This window comes from Apodemus sylvaticus, chromosome 10 (genome assembly GCF_947179515.1).
Source record: "Apodemus sylvaticus chromosome 10, mApoSyl1.1, whole genome shotgun sequence".
Classification (NCBI taxonomy): domain Eukaryota; kingdom Metazoa; phylum Chordata; class Mammalia; order Rodentia; family Muridae; genus Apodemus; species Apodemus sylvaticus.
Genome location: NC_067481.1, coordinates 6,186,317 through 6,206,256, shown reverse-complemented (window position 1 = coordinate 6,206,256; position 19,940 = coordinate 6,186,317). Strand labels below are relative to the sequence as shown.

General features: G+C 52.5%; 1 protein-coding gene across 4 annotated transcripts; it reads right to left on the bottom strand.

Moving 5' to 3' along the window:
* On the bottom strand, positions 1 to 17,974 carry Exoc7 (exocyst complex component 7). 4 transcript variants are annotated; one of them, XM_052195131.1, is made up of 20 exons: positions 17,853 to 17,974; positions 17,631 to 17,696; positions 15,812 to 15,996; positions 15,517 to 15,622; positions 11,443 to 11,665; positions 10,515 to 10,682; positions 8,182 to 8,274; positions 7,376 to 7,444; positions 6,190 to 6,335; positions 5,828 to 5,980; positions 5,455 to 5,553; positions 5,124 to 5,186; positions 4,799 to 4,865; positions 3,323 to 3,388; positions 2,148 to 2,268; positions 1,832 to 1,927; positions 1,004 to 1,067; positions 744 to 785; positions 326 to 459; positions 1 to 149 (listed from the first exon to the last, which is right to left on the bottom strand). In XM_052195131.1, the coding sequence occupies exons 1-20, from the start codon at positions 17,910 to 17,912 to the stop codon at positions 47 to 49; spliced, it is 2,124 nt and encodes a 707-aa protein (XP_052051091.1). In that variant the 5' UTR covers positions 17,913 to 17,974; the 3' UTR covers positions 1 to 46. The 4 variants fall into 4 exon arrangements, with proteins under 4 accessions (XP_052051091.1, XP_052051093.1, XP_052051094.1 ...); XM_052195133.1 differs by lacking the exon at positions 7,376 to 7,444; XM_052195134.1 differs by lacking the exon at positions 8,182 to 8,274.
* Positions 17,975 to 19,940: the final 1,966 nt, after the last annotated feature.

The window sequence follows — 19,940 nt, the reverse complement described above, 5'->3', positions numbered from 1 at the left end:
GAAGTGTTACACTGGTTTATGAGTCCGATCAGAAACACTGGCAGACTTAAGCAGAGGTGTCGAAAAGGCGATCGATCATGTCGCCCACCTGCTCCACGCGGTACTTGATGTACTTCTCCGGGTTTTTGGTGAAGGGCACGCTGCTATACCTGACCAGGCACCGTGATGAGAGGTTAGGGGAGTCCGTATCCGTCCTCAACCTAACATACCTCTGACAGGTGCTAAAATGGTGTGGGTGGGCCTGAGTAAAGTCCCAGAGAACCAAATGTGCTGTCTACCCCATGACCCCTTTGTGTTTCTCAGGGCCCGGGAGGGGTGGGCTCACCTGTGCAGAAAGGCCCCATAGGTCTCCTTGACAATGTTTTTCTGAGCCTGTCGAATCTTGTCTCTCTGCTCTGTGTCTGGAATGGCCCAGGCCTTCTGAATCTTGCACAGTTCTTCAAGTCCATCATTGAATCCCTGACCAGCAAACAGGGCAGAAGGAGGGACCAAGAGACAAAGTTAAGGCTGAGTGTGGTGGTGCACACCTTTAATCCCAGCACTCAGCAGGCAGAGGCAGGTGGACGGATCTCTGTGAGTTCGAGGCCAGCCTGGTCTACAAAGTGAGTTCCAGGACAGGCAAGGCTACACAGAGAAACCCTGTCTCAAATAAAACAAACAGACGAAAAGTGATAAAAGCTTTGTGCCTCTGCTGCCCCTGCCACCGCCGCCACCGCCAGCCGTGCAGGGAGGCCCTGACTCACCTTGAAACGTTCTTTAATCATCTGCCGCTCCTTGTCCCGGAGCTGGAGATCCAGAGAGCAGAAGAAGGCAGCAGAGAAAGTTTTGCTCAGAGCAGAACCACTCTGCCTCTCCTGCCGCAGGCACTGTGTGCCCCGCCCGCCCTCTCCTGCAGTCCTACGGCCCCACACATCTCTGTTGCAGAGAGGTGCTTGTCTGTCTTTCCTAAGACACAGGCATCCCAGCTGCTCTGTACCATTCCCGGCACAAGCCCGGGCGTTACCTTGACTCCAGGCTGGAACACGGGCAGATTCTTCTCCGTGATGTAGTCAGTCACCTTTAGCCAGCTATCAGACAGCAGGGTGAGAGGGCAGAGAGGGGCGCTTCAGACAGCGGCTGCTTCCCTAAGGCCTGCCTGCTTTACTTTTCAAAGCTCTCAATCTACTGAACATGGGTGGGGCAGTAGGACTTATCCGGGTCAGGAGCAGGCAACCACAGAGATGCTCTCCTCGGGAACAGAGAGTGTTTAAGCAGCTCGCTCTGACAATTAAGAACGGGAAGCAGAAGACGCTCAATAAACCGAACAAATGCTGTCGGCTGCTGTTCACATCAATATTGTGCCAAATTAAGATGGAGAGACAGACGGGCAAAGAGGCCAGATAAACAGGAAGGAAGCAGGAGACACTCAGAAAGAAACAGGCCAGGGAAGCTGGAAGACCAGAGAAGTAGCCACAACCTTTCCAAGCTCAAGGGCTCTCATGACCCTGCTGTTCTGGGGGCTAACACTCCTCTCATCTTTGACAGTTCGCTCTTCTATTAGCCAGGACACCTGGCAGACTGCTCTGAAGAGGCTTTGTGGTCCCCAGGGAGCAGCTACCAGAGGGAGGGGGGACAGAGCTCCCGCCCCCCAACCAGAGGCTCGACTCAGTGCAGGCCCCACGCTCAGCCTGTACACGACCCTGGCTCTGAGCCCTACCCTAAACACAAACTCCAAGGACTGAGAGGCAGATGGTAACAGGGTTACCACCTGTACTGTCGGCCGAGCTGTGGAGCTCCCTCTCTGGGGCTGAGAAGGAAGAGCGTGGGCTGGGGAAGGCTGGTGGCCGCTTACCTGCGCTGGTAGGTCTGGACCTGCTGCTCAATGTGCTCCCGGTAGGAGCGCTCAGCAGTCTTCTGGGTCACAGCCACCAGCTGGATCAGCTCAGACCTGGGGGAGGCAGAAGCAAAAGAGGAAAGTAGGTGGGACCCGGCAGTCTTTGGCCTTGTAACACCAGGAAGGAGGCCTCCTGCCTTAAGCCTTCCTGAGCTCTAATGTGGGTGCTGAGCCAAGAGGGAGACTGAACACCCCGTCCTAGGAGACTAGATGGTGCACCCTGCCCTGGAGGGCAGAGGCTGGCGTGACTGCCAGCTAAGGCCAGCCCACTTACTTCTCCAGGGACTTGAGGATGTAGTTGTAGTTGTTGTGTAGGAAGATGGCGCTCAGGGCTGGATCCTCATACACCTTGGACTTGCTTAACAAGTTCAGCTGCAGGTTACCCAAGACTTTGCCTGCAAAGAAAGGTGGGGCTGCATCACCCAAAGTCTGATCCAAATGACCAGACTGTGAAAGTATCTTTTATTCGGCCGGACGTAACTTTCATCTCAGAGGCTCACTGCCTCTGTCTGCTAACTTAGGCCTAGTCCTGGAAGCTTCTAGCCTCCGTACAATCAAATCTAGGCCTAGAATGTTGTCAGCCTCCGAGACTTACTGCTGAATAAGCTCACCCTTCCTAATTCTCTCTGAGCTCTGGCTGGCTGCTCAACTCAGCTGTCCTGGCTCCAGCTCCTCTCCAAGATGACAGATTCAATCTGGCTTCTCTGGGCTTCTCCTGACTTCTCCTGCTTGGCCTCAAACTAACTCGAGCAATCTGCTCTAATCTTCCTGCTCCTCCTCTTTGGCTCAGTCTGTCTTTACCTGTGTCTAGCTTATGCTCTCTCTGCAGCCTGTCTCTCAGTCACTGTCGGGGTAAAACTGCCCCTTCCTTTTTCTCTCTACGATGCTCTCTCTTAAGGAGCCTCCTCTTCCTCTCTCTTCTCGTGAGAGTTGGGCACGTCCATCCTATTCCGTCTAATCTTTCTCTGACTTGTCACTTTGCCTGCCACTCAATTAGACATCACTTTCAAACATCAGTGCTTCCTTCTACAAACTGACTTTACCTTCATTGTTTGGACTTTAAAGTGTGTACTAAGGATTGAGCCAGACCACAACTAGAAACAGGGTTTTTCAGTAAATAACACAATCTAGGGGTTCACAGTGGGATCAAATATCCTGTGACACCTGACTCCCAGGGCCTGCTAACCAGTTCCTGACAACCGTTTCTTGTTCTTCTGACTACCAAGCCTATGAAGCACTTCTCAAAGCCCTGAGGCCTGAACTGGAACTGGCCAGGAAGGGATCAGGAGAAGATGGACAGCACAGAGACAAGGGAGGGAGCCGTGGTGGGATCTGGCCTGGGTGGGATCTGGCCTGGGTGGGATCAGGCCAGGGTGGGATCTGACCGGGGTGGGGACAGGGTGGGATCTGGCCCGGTGGGATCTGGCCTGGGTAGGAATGGGGACTCACAGATGTAGGTGCTCAGAAGCCGCCTGCTGAACTCGGAGCTGTAGCTGGTGGCCGAAGAGCTGGTTTCTGAGAGAAAATGTGCTGTTACTATGGTGGCAATGGCTGAGACCCTTGATGGCCCTTCCCACATCCCGGGGGCAGAGGAGGAGATCTTGGGACAGGCCCTGGGCCTCATGGGGCAGGCAGGACGGCAGTGAGAGCCCAAGCAGAGATAGATGGCACCTGCGGAGCCACAGGAAGCAATGCTGTTAGGCTCTCTCTGCATCCTGGGGCTGTCCCCTACAGTAATGGGTTAAGGAACCAGCCCATGATAGCAGGTAGGCAGTTAGGAGAGGTGCTGGGTACCAACTCTTTCCCAAACTGGTCCCCAGTTATATGACGGTTAGTATCTATTTGCCAACAGCAAGGTTTCTGGAGAGGGTCACCCAGTCTTTCCACCTTTCTCCTCACAAACCCCTGCTACACTGCCACCCCCAGCATAGGGACCTGCTGACAGAGAGCAGGAGGCTGGGGGAGGGGCTAGGCTAGTCAGGGTTGTTCCTAGGCTGCTGGACCCATCAGGGTGCCGCCTGGATAGGCTCAGAGACAGAAGGTAGCTGAGAAGGGAGCCAGGGCAGAGGAGGGCATCCTTAAAGAACTCATGCCTCTTTGCCCTGCCCCACCCCGTGGGTCCTGGGGGTTGGTCCCCTGGGAACCTCACCCACTGGGTTTTGGAGGGGAGGATGGGGCTGGGGAGCCACACCGCTTACCTCGGGGGTCTAAAGGAATATTGTATGTGTCCCCAAGAACTACGGAGTGACAGGCAGTGCACACAGAGGGGAAGGAAGGAGACAGAGGAGGGAGAAAGATGCAAAGTGCAAAACACAGGTTAGAAATGGCTGTCACCCCGAGCCACGCAGACTCCTCCCCCAGAGCAGCCACGGACAGCAGCACACACCAAGCTGAGCTAACTCAAGGCCAGAGACCCTGTGAAGTGCAGCCCAGGACAGCTGGCAGCTCTTGGCTTCTTGTTCCCAAATAAAAGCAGACAGGGGGCTGGGCACCTCAGTGCTTGGAGTGACCCAGATGAGCACTCTTCATTATGCGCCAACCCCCCAGGTTCCGGTCCCACTGAGGGGCAGTGAGGAGATGGAGTGACAGTAGGCAGACGAAGGATGTGGGAGCAAGCAGAGAAGCGTGGAGGCGGGGCAGGGCAGGGCGAGCCCAGCAGTGCCCACCCCAGACCACTGAGGGCCAAAGGGGCAAGCACAGGGTCAGTGCTCACAGGAATGCTAATGGACCCCGCGCCTCCCTCCTTCTGTTCATTCCCGAAAAGTCCATGGGGCTTAGAGCCTCCCGGCCCCTAGGCTGCAGCCCTCTCACCACACCCTGCCCTCACCCTGAGCAAGTCACTCAGTGCCTCCTAGGGGCTAGCTCCATGTCCCCAGGCAAGAGGGGACAGCAGGCCCAGGCAAGCCCGACCCAGGTGGGGTGTACCTTGGGATGCCAGCATGGCACCTGCTGTCTCCTGGAAGTCCAGAAGCTGCTGGAGAAACAGGATGGCCTGGGGGGGACACAGGGGGTCAGGGTAGGCAGTGGCTTCCCACACCTGAACCAGGGGTCCTCACAGTGACAAGAACGACTGGGAATGTCAGGTGTCATCCCTGGGTTCTGGCTGTCTGAGAGGCCCTGTGTGCCCAAAGCTGGCCCGTCACCACCAATGCCTGCTCATGAAGGCCAGGAGCTCGCTCGGGGCCAGCCACCCCAGAGCCCGAGCGGGAGGCCTTGCTCATGCCTCCCCAGCAGTCTGAGTGATACCTACATTGCTTGTGAGCTCGTGCACGGTGCCGTCTTTGGGCATGTTGTACTCCTTGTCTGGATCGTTCTGCAGGAGAACAAACAAACAGAATAGCCTCTGCCTGGCTCTGAGCCCTAATCTGCCTGCTTGTGGCGCCATCTACTGGCACATGGGTATGAGGACGCCCCTCGGCCTCCATATCAAACAAAAAATAAGGAAGTCTGGGAAGTGCCTGGGAAGGAATAGGGGACCGGCACTGCCCTGCCTTCCTGAGAGTAAACCCGACTCTCCAGAAGGCCTGCTGTCTGCTGAGTCCCCAGAGCTCAGCTGCTGAAGGGAAAGGGGTTGCAGGCACCTTGATGTTATCAGCAAAGTCTTCCAGAGCCTTGGCCCCGATGGTCTCCATGGAGGCGATGAGGCCAGGCAGCTTGTTCTTCGTGCTGGCTGCTGTGCCCTGAGGAAGGACATGGCTGACACAGTCAGAGGCCGGGTCACTGCCCTCGCCAGCAAGCCTGAGTGTAACCCCTTCTAGGTCCTTCCCAGCTCTCGGCAGAGACTGAATTCTCCAGGTGGAGATTAACCACGGCTCTTCTGTCCCCTTGCGAGCCTCTTGACTTGTCAAAGTCCTTTGAGGACCCTTTACTCCCAGAAGGGGGTAAAGGGATGAGGTGTGTGTGTGTGTGTGTGTGTGTGTGTGTGCGCGTGTCCGTGTCCTCCGGCTCACATACCTGGAGCACCTGGTCAAACTCGGGCTTGGTCTGCTTGAGGTGCCGCAGGATGGGGAAGACGGTGAGCACGGTGGAGAAGTCATGGCGGATGATGGCTTTCCTGGCGGCCGACACGATGTTCTCCCCTTCAAGCATCAGCCCGTCCAGGGCATCCTAGAAGAGGGACAAGGACAGAGTTGGTTCCGAGGGACAGTGGGCCACTTGGTGGGGTGTGAAGGAAAGGCAGAGTGCTGTGAAGATGGGGGAGGGGTCTACACCAAACTGAGTTGAGGGCTAGGGCAACAGGTCTGCGCCACCCTCTAGATGCTGCCGTACAGTTACATGGGTCAGTGCTCAGAGCGGCATGCCGTGAGCGCTGAGACCTGTATCAAGGAGTCAAAGGTTCTCTTCTGGTGGTGCTCAGGGATGATCTTCATTAGCAGCCGGTATTCACTCTGGGCCAGCTTGACAAACGCGCTGACGCAGTGAATGTAGGCGTCCGTCTCCACATCCAGCATGTCATCTCTCCCTAGAGGGACAGCAGTGACCCTGAGTGGCTGGTCTGGGAGGAACCACTCACTTGGCTGGGGATACGAGTGTCCCCAGCTCCTGGGCTGAGCCCAGACAGACAGCAAACGGGAAGAGGAGGCCTATGCTGACAGGAAGCCATAAGAACTGCTCCGGCAGGCCTGGGAGACCAGGTGCTGAGTCCAAACTGAGTCCTGGCACCATCTCAGCCCAGCACAGGCAGCATTTATGTCCTGAGATCAAACACTAGAGGTGGTGGGAGAAAGTGCCAAGGAAGGAAAATTCCTAAGCCAACTTCCTGGATAAGGTTGTCTGACCCCAGTCCGAGGATTCTGAATAGCTTGAAAGAGTGCAGACCAGGATGGGCAGGCAGTGGTGTCCATTTCAGAGGGGAGTCACTGTGGTCCTCAGTCTGGGGATGTGGTCCCTATGAAGGTCATTACCAACTGCATTGGCCCTGTAAGTGTAGGGAGTGGTGGGCTGTGGCCTACGGGGCTGGCCGGTGTGTGTGGAGAGGAGAGCTGATTCTAGGAACAATGACCTGGCCAAATGTGACGCACAACTATGTGGCTGGGCTGGGGTGTGACGACTGAGTCCAAGGCCAGTGTGGAGGACACAGTGAGGCTCTACCTCAACGAAAGAGACCAATCTGAAAAGACGTAAGTGGGTCTCAGCGTCTCTGTGCTGCCCCAGGAGACAGCATCCACCATTAGGAGAAGGCAGGCATGCCGGGACAGAACTGTCGGTTTTATATGGCATGGGCAGGCTCCAGGAAGTGCAAGATCTAGGTTCCTTGGCCTCGGAGGAGCCGCCTGCCCTCTTGTCTGCCTTCCGAGCTCGAGCTGCAGCTGCTCCTCTTGCCAGGCCCCAAGGGCCAAGCATGCACTCCCATGTCAGAAGAGGCAGGGAGACCTGGGGCCCAGAGGAGCCTGGAGTGGGGGCCAGGCCACAGGCCAGGCCCATCCTCAGAGCAGAGCAGGCATCCGGGGGCTGCTTCGAAGGCACTGCCTGGCTGCCCTGGGGCTGGGCTACGGTACTCACCAGCCAGTGGCCGGCGCTTGTCGTTCAGGGCCTCCGACAGGTGCTTAACTCGGGAATCATGCTCGTGACCTAGCAAGATGTTGGCCGCACAAACACAAGCAGCTCTTACCCAGGGGCCGGGCAGCTGCCCCTTGGGTACGGGGAAGAAGCCCTTGATCTCCAGAAGCGGAGTGTGAAATGGGGCTAGGGACGGAGCGCTGAGGAGGGCTCTGAGCCCCTCCGCCGCCTCCAACCCCACTGGGAACAGCCGTTTCAAGCCTGACTCTCAGGGAGCCTGAGGACCATCGCTGGCTGTGTGTCTCCTGACCCAGGGAGACAGAGTGAAAGTGTCACTGCTGAGGGAATGAGGACATCCTTCTCTGTAAGGGGCTGGGTCTGCCAGGTCAGTGAATCTGGCTGTCCCTCCCTTGACAGGAGAGGAAGGACATGTCCCTCAGACAGCCCACCCCCTTAGCTGCATGGAGTAGTCTTTCTACAGAGGCAGGTACCAGAAGGCCCTGGCAGACTTGGTCTTGCCCTGCTGATCTGGGCGTGAAAGGGCTGCCCCAAAACAGTGTTCTCTGAGTTTACACAGACACAGGGACAGGGACAGGGAGGAGGAGCCTTAGGAAGGGCAGAGCCAGGCAGGATCAGGCCAGGGCCATGAAACTTGTCCTCGGGCCTGCTGAAGGCTGAGGAGTTGGGTTTTTGCCACTCCCACCCAGCCCCGTCAGGATCTGTCCCACCGCCTTCCTGGGGAGGCTCTGCCCTGCCTGGTGGATGAGTGAGCGACACACAGTGGAGGGGGAGGAGCTCGGGGTGATTACCTTCCAGAGGAATGAGGTTAGAGCCCCCCTTTTTCCCATCTAGACCATGCTGGGAATACTGTTTCAGAAGGTTCTGAGCCTTACGGATCGTCCCTGTCACCAGAGCCACACAGAGAGGAGAGAGGAAGACCTAGGGAGTGAGTGAGAGAGAACAGGAGAGGCCCTCCACCTGCCCCACCCGTGCCCGCCCGCGCCCGCCCAGCGGCGAGCATGCCCCTTAACACCTCTGCCAGCAGGCTCTGCCAGGGTCACCAGACACCCTTGAGGACGGAGAGAAGAAAAGGTACTCAAACAACCCTGCGCTCTACACTGCCCCGCGGGTCTGGATCTGAGTCACTTTAAGAGGGACAGAAGGTGATAAAAATAAGATGTACAAAGATCCGTTGGGAAAGGTAGAAAGTTCTACTGAGTGGCATACCTGACAGAGAATGTGGAGGAGCTAATAGAAAGCTCTCACACTTAAGGGCAGGATAGGCAACCTGGGGCTTCCCTGGAGCCCAGCCTAGACTCCAGGCTGAATTCCCTGAGCATGCTCAGTGTTGGGACACAAGCCAAACAGCAGTCCAGGACAAGCAGCCCCTCAGGGCTGGAAGAAAGGTGTAAGCTTCCTGGGGAACTGTAACCAAGATGGAGGTCCTGACACCCAGAGACAGGGGCGCCCACCCCCTGGAAGGCATTTAGCCCACAGGCAATGGTGACAAGCTGAAAGCTAGGGAGGGGACAACAGGAGTCACCTCCTGCAAGGCAAGTCACATGCTCTTGCCATGGGGACAAAAGAACAGTTAGTATCACGAGTGAGTGCAAGTGAAATCCTGGCAGCCGGCCTTCCGGATAGCCAGCTCCTGCAGACAGACAGACAGACAGCTCTGCAGGAAGACATCTTGGAGCCCACAACGTGGGGACATAAGCAGCATTTCAGCCACAGGGCAGCTCCGAGTCAGCAAAATGTACTGAGGAGGTGCGACACCCAGGAGCTTAGCTGCACCCCTTCCAGGAGACCACCACACCCGACCCCAGCAGGGCCCGTCCTCTACCCAGCAGGCGAGGAGGGGCAGGGCAGACTTCAGCTGGCTCATCTCTATGTACCACACTGGAATTAGCTGCAGGTGACTTCTGGCAGCTCACAAGTCTGTCCTTGGAGCAGGGACAGACATCCAAGGGCAATTTGTTCTCTGTCACCCTCACCTCGGTTTTAAACCCACTCCCTCCTGACAACTCCTAAAACCCTACAAAACTACAGGGACCTCCCGGCCAAGATGCTTTGCATCTCCACAACAAGGACATGTTAGCTCTTGGTGAGCCTTCAGATCCTCCTCCTGAAAGGCTTGGGTCTGCAGGGTCAGTGGAGACGGGAGGGCAAGGGACTTCTGGAGCCTCCAGTGGGTGTGTCAAAGGACCAGCAGAAGAGGAAGCGAGTGATTGCAGCTGAGGCCCCGGCACCTCATGAACACAGCTCCTCCCCACAAGGAAGGCACAGAGAGGACTGGCCAGCCATGCAGGCAGATACAGCCCAGCAGGGAGGGTTAGTAGGGTCACTGTTCCTAGCAAGCTCTCTAGGGAGGAATCTAGGATACTCTCTGAAGGACAGAAGACAATGCAATTCCTGCTGAGGCCACCAAGCCCTGAAGGCAGCCTCCCTCCCAAGTCTCCAAACCCTAAGCAAAGGCCTGAGAAGCAGCAGGTGACTTGGCTGCTCTCTGAAGGGCTTGGGTGGGTGTGAGCCCAGACCTGGGCCTATGACTCGCGGAGAGTGTGCCCTGGGTGTGCCTGAGCAGCAGCTGGAAGCCCGCTTGCTGGCTTTCTCTCCTGGCGCTACTGCTGGAACCCCAATCCTAGAGTACCCTGTCTCTCCTGAGGCAAAGGACCGCCATGCCAGGCTGACTGTGGATGTGAGCTGAGGTCAACAACAGCTGCTCCCAGCACACTGCCGTCTCCCCCCACAGGTGCCCACCTCTCAGTCATGGCGAAGCTTTCACTCCTCTGGCTTTCTAGGATAGGGTGCCTGCTGCTTCTCACGCAGGGGGCCACAGCGAGGGGAGGGGAGGAGATCTAGGGCATCTCTCTGCCACTCTGCCTCAGAGACAATTCGGCATACAACTGGCCCCACCCCCAATGCCCAGCTTACAGAAGTCACCCTGCTGCTGGGTGTAAGCACTTCTCTCCGGGCCTTACTGGGTAGGGGACATTTGCTCTCTATCCCATGTCCCTGTGAGTGGACATAGCTCATAGGTATGAGCTCCGAAAGGCTGACTGGCCACCCCAGAGTGGACGAAACGGTCCAGACTCCAGGGTCCCTCTGCTGGACCTAACCCCTAGCTCAGGCGCACACTCACCTGGCCGTTTGATAGGTTTCTTGGTGGGCGTGTCTTTTCTCTTATTGGGGATGGCGGGGGAGTAGGGGACCCCGGAGGAGGAACTGCTTTTGCGGAAATGCTCCTTCAGTCCCTTGATGGAGCGGTCCAGCTGGCTGGAGCGGATCTGGTAGTAGACATTCATGAAATCTGGGGAGAGATAGCAAGGAAGGTCCGCCTTCAGGCCTAGTGCCTCCCTCAAGGCCCCAGCTGCTCATGTGACCTCATCTCAAACCAAGCAAAGCCTCAGAGGGCGAAGTCATCCTCCGATAGGGTGAGCACTGGTTTTGTTGTTGTGTCAGGTTGGGGGTTCAAAGCCAGGGCCTCCTGTATGTCGGGCAAGCACTCTTCCAGAGCTAGTCCACCCGCCCTACCAACTCACACTTTAGCTCTGTTCTGTGTTTGTTTTTGTTGTTCTGAGTTTTGTTGCTGTTCTATGTGTGTGGCATGTAAGGTGTGTGTACAGGTGCGTGTTGCTTTCAGGCAACCTGAGTTCAGCTCCCAGTACCCGTGGCAGATGGCTCTCAGGCGCCTGCAACTTCGTTCCATGATATGACTCTGTCTCTTATCTGGCCTCTTTGGGCAGGTGCATGTATGTGACATGTACTCCATATATCCACACAGACACAATATATGTGTAAATAAAAGGAAAATAAATCTAAAACAAAACAAAAAACAAAGACAAAGGCGACATTCTGATTTAGCTCTGTCAAAAGGTGTGAGCAGCAGCTGGGTGTGGGAATGAACTCAGAATCCCAGCTCTGGGGGGGGGGGGTGAAGGCATGATCTGTGGGTTCATGGCTAGCCTGGTTTAGTCACAGTTCTAGGACAACCAGAGCTTTAGAGTGAGATCCTGTCTCAAAAAAAGAGAAGGCGGCTTGGGGCGTGGGAGGGGGAGGAAGGCTGTCACCTTGGTTCCGACCGTATTCCACCAGCCAGCAGGAGATGCAGATCACATCCTGGAACACGCTCTGGGGCAGGTGCTCCAGGGCCTCATCTTCCTGCACCTCCTGCTCGTCATCAGCACCGATGAGATCCAGGATGAGCACTGGGGACACGACCTTGCTGTGCCGGGTCATCAGACTGCGGAACTCCGACTCCAGAGACTCCTTCCCGCGCTCAAACAGCAGCTTCTGCAAGGCCGAGAGGAGGCAGGCTGCGGATGAGCAGGTTCCGTGGCCTTTGCCCTCGGGCCTCCTCTCCGCAGAGGAAACACAGGGAAGCCTGACTTGGAAATTTCTTTCCCTCTGTTTCTCAAGACTGATGGTAGCTGGGCGGTGGTGGAGCATGCCTTTAATCCCAGCACTTGGGAGGCAGAGGCAGGTGGATTTCTGAGTTCGAGGCCAGCCTGGTCTACAAAGTGAGTTCGGGACAGCCAGGGCTACACAGAGAAACCCTGTCTCAAAAAACCAAAAAATAAAAAAAGACTGATGGTCACTCCAAGTGCGGGAGCACATACCTTTAATCCTACAACTTGAGAAGCAGAGGCAGGAGGACCTCTAAGTTTGAGGCCTGCCCCCAAAACAAACAAGAAATACTTGACGTTCACAGGCCAAACTCGGCTTAGTAAGCATTATTTATCTTTTTTCATTGTCACTGTTAATTTGTGTGCTTGTCAGAAACGAATTTGAAAAAGAAAACAGTAGGTAAGTTGGTATACTGGCTAGTTTTATGCCAACTTGACGCAAGCTAAAGTCATCTGAGAGGAAGAAACATCCATTGAGAAAATGCCTCCATAAGATCCAGCTGTAGGGCATTTTCTTAACTAGTGATTGATTGATGGCAGTGCACTGTGGGTGGAGCCATCCCTGGGCTGGTGGCCTGGGTTCTATAAGAAAGCAGGCTGAGCAAGTCACGTGATTAAGCCTATAAGCTGCACCCTCCATGGCCTCTGCATCAGCTCCTGCCTCCAGGTTCCTGCCCTGTGTGAGTTCCTGTCCTGATCTCCTTCAAAGATGGAGAATGGTGTGGAAGTGTACGCAAAATAAACCCTCCCCTCCCCAACTTGCTTTGGTCACCGTGTTTCATCACAGCAATAGAAACCCCGACTAAGACAGTTGGATTATTGCCAGTTAGTGTCAAGTGTTATCAACAAGAAAGTGAAAAAAATGACTGAGAAAATATTCACAAATCATGAATGGAAAACACAGCCAAAGGGCTGGAGAGGTGGCTCAGCTGGTAAGAGCACCGACTGCTCTTCCAAAGGTCATGAGTTCAAATCCCAGCATCCACATGGTGGCTCACAACCATCCGTAAAGAGATCTGACACCCTCTAATGGCGGCTGAAGACAGCTACAGTGTACTTACATATAATAAATAAATAAATATTAAAAAAAAAAAGAAAGAAAACACAGCCAAAGATTCATACAGCAGTATTCACAGTGTGCAAGAAGCAGAAACAACCCAAGAGATCATCACGTGATAAATGGCTAGACATTAGGTTGGCCAAGACGGTCGATAGTTCTGCGGGTTTGGCGGCTGCTGCCACGCCTGAAGTAGCGAGTCTGATCTCAGAGAATGACTGCACAGGGAAGGGGAGAGGGTGGTGGTAAGCTGCCCTTTAGAGCACGGGTGCCCACTACACAAATGAAACAAATGGATATTTTTTTTCTTTCCTTTAAGTTTTTTAAAAAATTTATTTATTTTCATTTTATGTGCATTAGTGAGTGTTTCACCTGAATGTCTGTATGTCTGTGTGAGGGTGTCAGATCTTGGAGTGACAGACAGTTATGAGCTGCCATGTGGTGCTGGGATTTGACCAGGGTCCTCTGGAAGAGAGTCAGTGCTTTTTTTTTTTTTTTTTTTCTGGATTTGTTTTTTTTTTCCGAGACAGAGTTTCTCTGTATAGCCCTGGCTGTCCTGGAACTCACTCTGTAGACTAGGTTGGCCTCGAACTCAGAAATCCACCTGCCTCTGCGTCCTAGAGTGCTGGGATTACAGGCGTGCACCACCACCGCCCGTCTGAGTCAGTGCTCTTAACCTCTGGGTCATCTCTCCGGCCTGAATAAATCATTTCTTAATGTGGCATATCTGCATTATATGGTAATGAGAAGGTATTTAGTCCTGTACTAATGTAGTATGGAGCATCTCAATGAACCTTAAAAACACTATGCTGCCCAAGGTGGTGGCACACGCCTTTAACCTCAGCACTCAGGAGGCAGAGGCATGAGGATCTCTGAGAGTCCAACGCTAGCCTGGTCTACAGACCAAGTTCCAGGACTGACAGAACTATATAAAGAAATCCTGTCTTTTTTGGGGGGTCAAAGTGGGGGAGGGTTCTAAGACAAGGTTTCTCTATGTCCCCCTGGCTGTCTAAAGTAGTCTCAGACTCAAGAGGTCCACCTGTCTCTGCCTCCCACATGCTGGAAAAAACACTGTCTTGAAAAGCACAAGCAAAACCCCAAAATACAACAACAACAACAACAACAAAAACAAAACCCCATTAAGCTAAAACAAAGAAGCTGGGGCTGGAAAGATGGCTCCGTGGTTAAGAGCACTGACTACTCTTCCAGAAGTCCTGAGTTCAATTACCAGCAACCACATGGTGGCTCACAACCATCTGTAATGGGATCTGATGCCCTCTTCTGGTGTGTCTGAAGACAGCAACAGTGCTCCCATACAAATAAAATAAATACATCTTAAAAAAAAAAAAAACACAAAAATAAAACCAAAGACGCCAAGGCCTAGGCACACAGCCAGCTTGGTGACCTGTTTTCCATGCAAGCATGAGACTCTAAGCTCTCCTTCCAGAATCCACATAAAAAGCCAGGCTGGATATGAGGGGCGCACACCCTTAATGACAGCACTAGAGAAAAAGCGCCAGATTTCTACATGGGACCAGTCTCAAAAGTGAAAAACAAAAGACTGTGTGCACACGTGCTATGGTATATGCGGAAATTAAAGGATGATTTATGAGTGGTGTTTTTAATCCTTGCTCAGGGGTTGTGAAGACAGGTAGAACCTTGGGTCTCAGTACCTAGCTGGTCTAGCCTAACCAGTGAGCCACGGGTCCCCACAAGAGACACTGTCTAAAAAAGCAAGGTGTCATTCCCAAGGGGACACACACACACACACACACAGCCTTTATAAACAGAACCAATGTAGAAGGACATTTCAGTGCTGGAAGGAAGGCAGGGCTGGCCTAGGTGTCCGATAGGCTCAGGGCTTGAGTTGGGGAAGATGAGAGTTTCTGGAGATGGACAGGGACTGGTGGGGAAACTGTGAGAGGCGTCTCTGCCACCCCTGACTGCGACTCACACAAAAGGTCACAATGGGGACAACTACTGCTTTGTTTTTGTTTTTCAAGTCCTTTCTGGCCTGAAATATGATATGTGGCCCAGCCTGGCCTCACATTTGCAACAATCCTCCTGCCTCTGCCTCCTATGTCCCAAGAGTGTGGGTACTTACCCACCATCATGCCTGGCTGAGATGGTCAATTTTATATGATTTATGTGTTTCTTTTGCTTTACAGCTTTGAGACAGGTTTTGCTATGTAGCTCTGGCCATGTTGGAACTCACTCTGTAGGCCAATCTGGACTTGCTGCAATCCTTCTGCCTCACTCTCCTAAGTCTTAGAATGACAGGTGTGAGGCCCAATGCCTAGGTACAGGATATTTTTTTACCATGGTGAAGAAACCTCCAATCCATATCTAGAAGTCAAATGCTAAACTTACATTTGAAATAGTATGATGAAAAATTCTATCTCTAAGTCCTGGAGCACAGGACCTGACATGTACATTGTGAATGCTACATATCTTCCTCTTCTATATGTTTGCTTAATGTTTTGAGATGTGATGTCACTATATAGCCCAGGATAGTCCGGAATACTACGTATCCCAGACTGGCCTCCAACTCATAAGTTCTAGGTATGAACCACCACACCTGGCTTCTATATACTTCTTCAAACTGTCACATGCCCCTCGTGAGATGGAATCAGGGAATGATGTCCGTCTGTCTGTCTCACACTAATTCATAGGTTTCTTACCACTTTGTTGAGCTCTGGGCTATCTGGGCTATTATCCTGAAAATACTCCACAGCTTTCTGGATTTTGGCCATGCTTCCCAGGTACTCTTCCAGCCTACCTGTAGGGCTGGGAAAGAAAAAAAGCTGGATCAGCCTCAGAGGGCAGAGATTAGATGGACAGACTACCGATATTGTCTGCAGGAGAGGAAGAGAACTCATGCGAGGGGCTCTACAATCAAAGGTGTTTTCCTTCCGTCTAAGGACTAGAGCCATGAGCCCAGGGGACATGAATTATGTGACCCCTGCAGTAGCTCACCCCTCTCGGATGATCTTCTCCGTGTCGCTGGCTACGTGGTAATAGCTGATAACGTGGTCCAGGCAGGATAGCGTCTTTTCGACATTCTCCTGCAACCTCTGCAGATTCTCTGTCTGCTTGTGCACAGGGATGATGGAGTTCTCCAGCTTCATGAGACGGCTCTCAAAGGATGACAGGATAGACACCTGTGGGAGGAACTCTCTGGTTCACGGCTCTCAGGGCTCACCTGGAAGTACTCACAGACATTTCTTGCCTTTTCTTGGTTTTCTGGACAATAAGCTAGGAACAGACATTTCTTGCCTTTTCTTGGTTTTCTGGACAATAAGCTAGGAACACAGTGGACTTGTTTGCTACTATTGTATCCCTAGTCTGATATGTGGTTCAACATAAACTGGTTGAAAGTTCATCTTTTTTTTTTAAAGATTTATTTATTTATTATATGTAAGTACACTGTGGCTGTCTTCAGACACATCAGAAGATGGTGTCAGATCTCGTTACGGATGGTTGTGAGCCACCATGTGGGTGCTGGGACTTGAACTCAGGACATTCAGAAGAACAGCTGGTGCTCTTAACTGTTGACCCATCTCACCAGCCCCGAATGTTCATCTTAAGGCAAGAAAGACATTAAACTAATTCTTCCTAAGATCATCATTCCCGGGGAGCTGGAGAGATGATTCTGCTCTTTCAGAGGACTTGTACTAAGTCCCCAGCACGCATATTATCCAGCTCACCACTGACTGCCTGCAGCTCCAGTCCCAGAGGATCTGACACCCTCTTCTGACCTCTGTAGGCACTGCCCATTCATAGTACACATACACACATGCAAACACTCATACACATAAAATAAATTCTCTTATTAAAATAAAGATATTCAGGTGGGAGCGATGGCTCAGCAGTTAAGGGCACTCTGGCTGCACTTCTGAAGTCCTGAGTTCAATTCCCAGCAACCACATGGTGGCTCATAACCATCTATGAGATTGAGTGCCCTCTTCTGACTCGTGGGCATACATATAACCAGAACACTATACATTATATATATGTATATATGTATATATAATCACCTCCGGATAGCTTCCTTGAAAGCCAAATCCCAATTTCTGTTCTCTCTAAAGTTTTCCTAGACTGAACAGAAAAGTAGCTTCACTCAGGTTAGTTCAAATATATTACAGTTACCTCAAACAAACAAACAAACAAATAAACAAACCAAAAATTCTTTCCCTATGAGTAAATCTCATTAAATAAGTATTATGACTTTATTCTCGGGACTAAACACAAAATACGAGCACTTTCAAAGCATCTACCATATGCCAGACAGTGTGAAGCATAAGCTCCTTTACAGACACACTGGAAGGCTGACATTATCTGTTTCCCAAAGATAAATTAACCATAACTCAAGCCTTACCGCCAGAAACCACAGAAGTAAGCTGTGGGACATGGGCTAGTTCTAAGACCCATTAGCTTTCGGAGATGGTTCTGTTTCTAAAGCACCCTGGGACCTCGCTGCCTCGGTAATCTCACTGGATCAACCTTCCAGGCGAGCATCCATCTCTTGAATTTGACAATGACACGGGGCCAGTAGCAGACCATGCACAAGGGCTCACTAAATGTGTGCAGAAGGACAGTAACAGGTCCAGGCCGGCGGTATCCTCCGGGAGGGGGTGGAGACTGGGGAGCAGAGATACCCGTCGCCGCATGAGATGCCCACATATTCTCAGTTTACTACCCACGCTCGAGTCCCTGGACGCAGGGCACGTCCGGCACACGCCCCTCCTCTGGGGCCCGGGAGCCTGTGTGCAGCCTCCCGGCTGAGGCTACTCACCATGTTCTTAGTGAGCTGGTCGCTCTTCTCCAGGCTGTCTCGGATGAAGGACAGCGTCTCCTCCTCCTGCGAGGAGAGGAGAGGAGAGGAGGACATCACCACAAGCCGACGGTGAAAGTAGACCACCACCACCCAGCACCACGGCCTACGCCTAACCCCATCTCCGCTTCCACCCCGGTTCGATGCCCCTGCGCCCTTCCTTCACTTTCTCCCCAGCTTCACCTGCTTCAGCTTGTCCTCGATCTCCCGCCGCCGAGCGGAAGCCTCCTGAGGGGGAATCATCGCAGCGGACAGCACTGTTCCCACTCCCCGCTGTCTTAGCTCCGACCCCTGCTCGGCTTCCGTCCCTGTCACACCCACTTCCTCCCTCGGCCCCGCCCCCGGATGCTCCGGTGGCGCCATGTTGGGAGTGGCAGGCGGAAGTGTGTGTGTGTGCCTGCCACAGCTCGCGAACAGGCGCCGATCGAAGCCATCTTGAGTGTGGCTGGAAGTGCTGCTCACCCGAGGCATAGAGCCTACCTTGTCGTCTGGTTCGCTCGCTTCTTTGAAACACGCACCCTTACTGGGAGTGCTGGCTCACATCTTCACACTCTCACACTGGGAGATTGAGGCAGGAAGCCATTCACGAATTCGAAGCCAGTTTGGATTACAAAGTGAATTCTAGGCTAACCTAGGCTATAGAATCAGACTCGGTCCCCAAACCAAAAATCAAGCAAACCAACAATATACCTGATTTATTTATTTATTTATTTATTTATTTATTTATTTATTTATTTATTTATTTATTTATTTATTTATTTATTTTTGAGGCTGTTCTGGAATAGGTTATGTAGATAGGGCTAACTCCTGCCTACCGCGTGCAGGATTAACAAAAGGTGTGCTTGGCCAAACCCAGCTCACTCGATAGAAAGCAAGGCAAGGCGGTGGCGGAAGGCAGGAAGCAAAGGCTGGCACGGAGAGGGTATACTGTTCTCTCCTAACAACCGGTGGGTCCCAGAGGGATTGAATTCAGGTGTCAGGCTTGGTGGCAAGTGCCTTAACCTGCTGAGCTATTTCATCAGCTCATGATTTATTTATGGATTTTTTTCTTTTAATCGTGTATAGATGTTTTGCCCATGTGTGTATGTCTGTGCCACCACTTGCATGCCTGGTGTCCTGGAAGGCCAGAAGAAGGTTATCTGATCCCCCTGGAACTGATGTTACAGTAGTGAGCTGTCATGTGGATTCTGAGAACCCTAACCCTAACACAGGACCCCTGAAAGAGCAGAAAGTGCTCTTAACTGCTGAGCCATCTTTCCAGCTGGCCAACCCCTGATTTGTGATAAAAGCTCTGGCTGAGGTGACAAATTTGTTTCTGCAGGTCCTATCTTAACAATTCAAGTCTGGATCCCACACAGAATGGCACACAATAGATACTTCAGGGCTTTGGGGGATCCCACGTGGGGTTTTAATAACAAAGACATAGAGACATCTGTATAGCATAAGGATGTTTGCCTGTTTGCTGGACCAGTCCCTCAGCTAGCCCACCAGACTCAGAGTTCCCGGCCACTGAGCCTCCCTGCCCTCATCCCGTTTTGGTTCTGCTCTGTCTCTCTCCTGCTGCCCCAGCACTAGCTGCCAGCTCTTTAATCCTCAAAGGCCACACTCCTTTCTCATCCAGTCTGAGCCAATCAGCAGCAGGACAATGCCGGGTCCATGTCTCTGTGTTGTCTTTTGGTATTGAGGGCTATATGACCTTCACCAGGCAGCTTGCTTTTAACATGATCATCTCAGAGAATCATCTTTTGGGCAGGTGAGGAAGGGCAAGCATTTACAGGGCCACAGGGAAAGCAGGTAATGGGCCACAGAAGTGACAATGATTAAATATCCAGCCAGCCACAGCAATTAACAAACTGGAAATACAGAGCACAGCTACAAAGCCATTTGATGCAATATGTGTGGGTTTAGTCATCCCAGATCTTCCCCTGTTGGACCAAGAAATGGCTTTATCTCTAACATCAGTATGCTATGTATAGTCAAGAACAACCGTGAGGGCTGTCAGGGTAAGAGCTATTTTGTCACAATGTCCAATTCATTTGTCCTGTCTTGGTGAGCTCAAAGTTCTGTAGAGGGTTTGTGTCAAGTGGGTGAGGGAAAGAAATCTGAAGCGCATATACCTTAAGTAATTTTCTTTTTAAAAAATATTTATTTGTTTGTTTATTATGTATACAATGTTCTGCCTGCATGGCCAGAAGAGGGCACCAGACTTCACTATAGATGGTTATGAGCAACCATGTGGTTGTTGGGAATTGAACTCAGGATTTCTGGAAG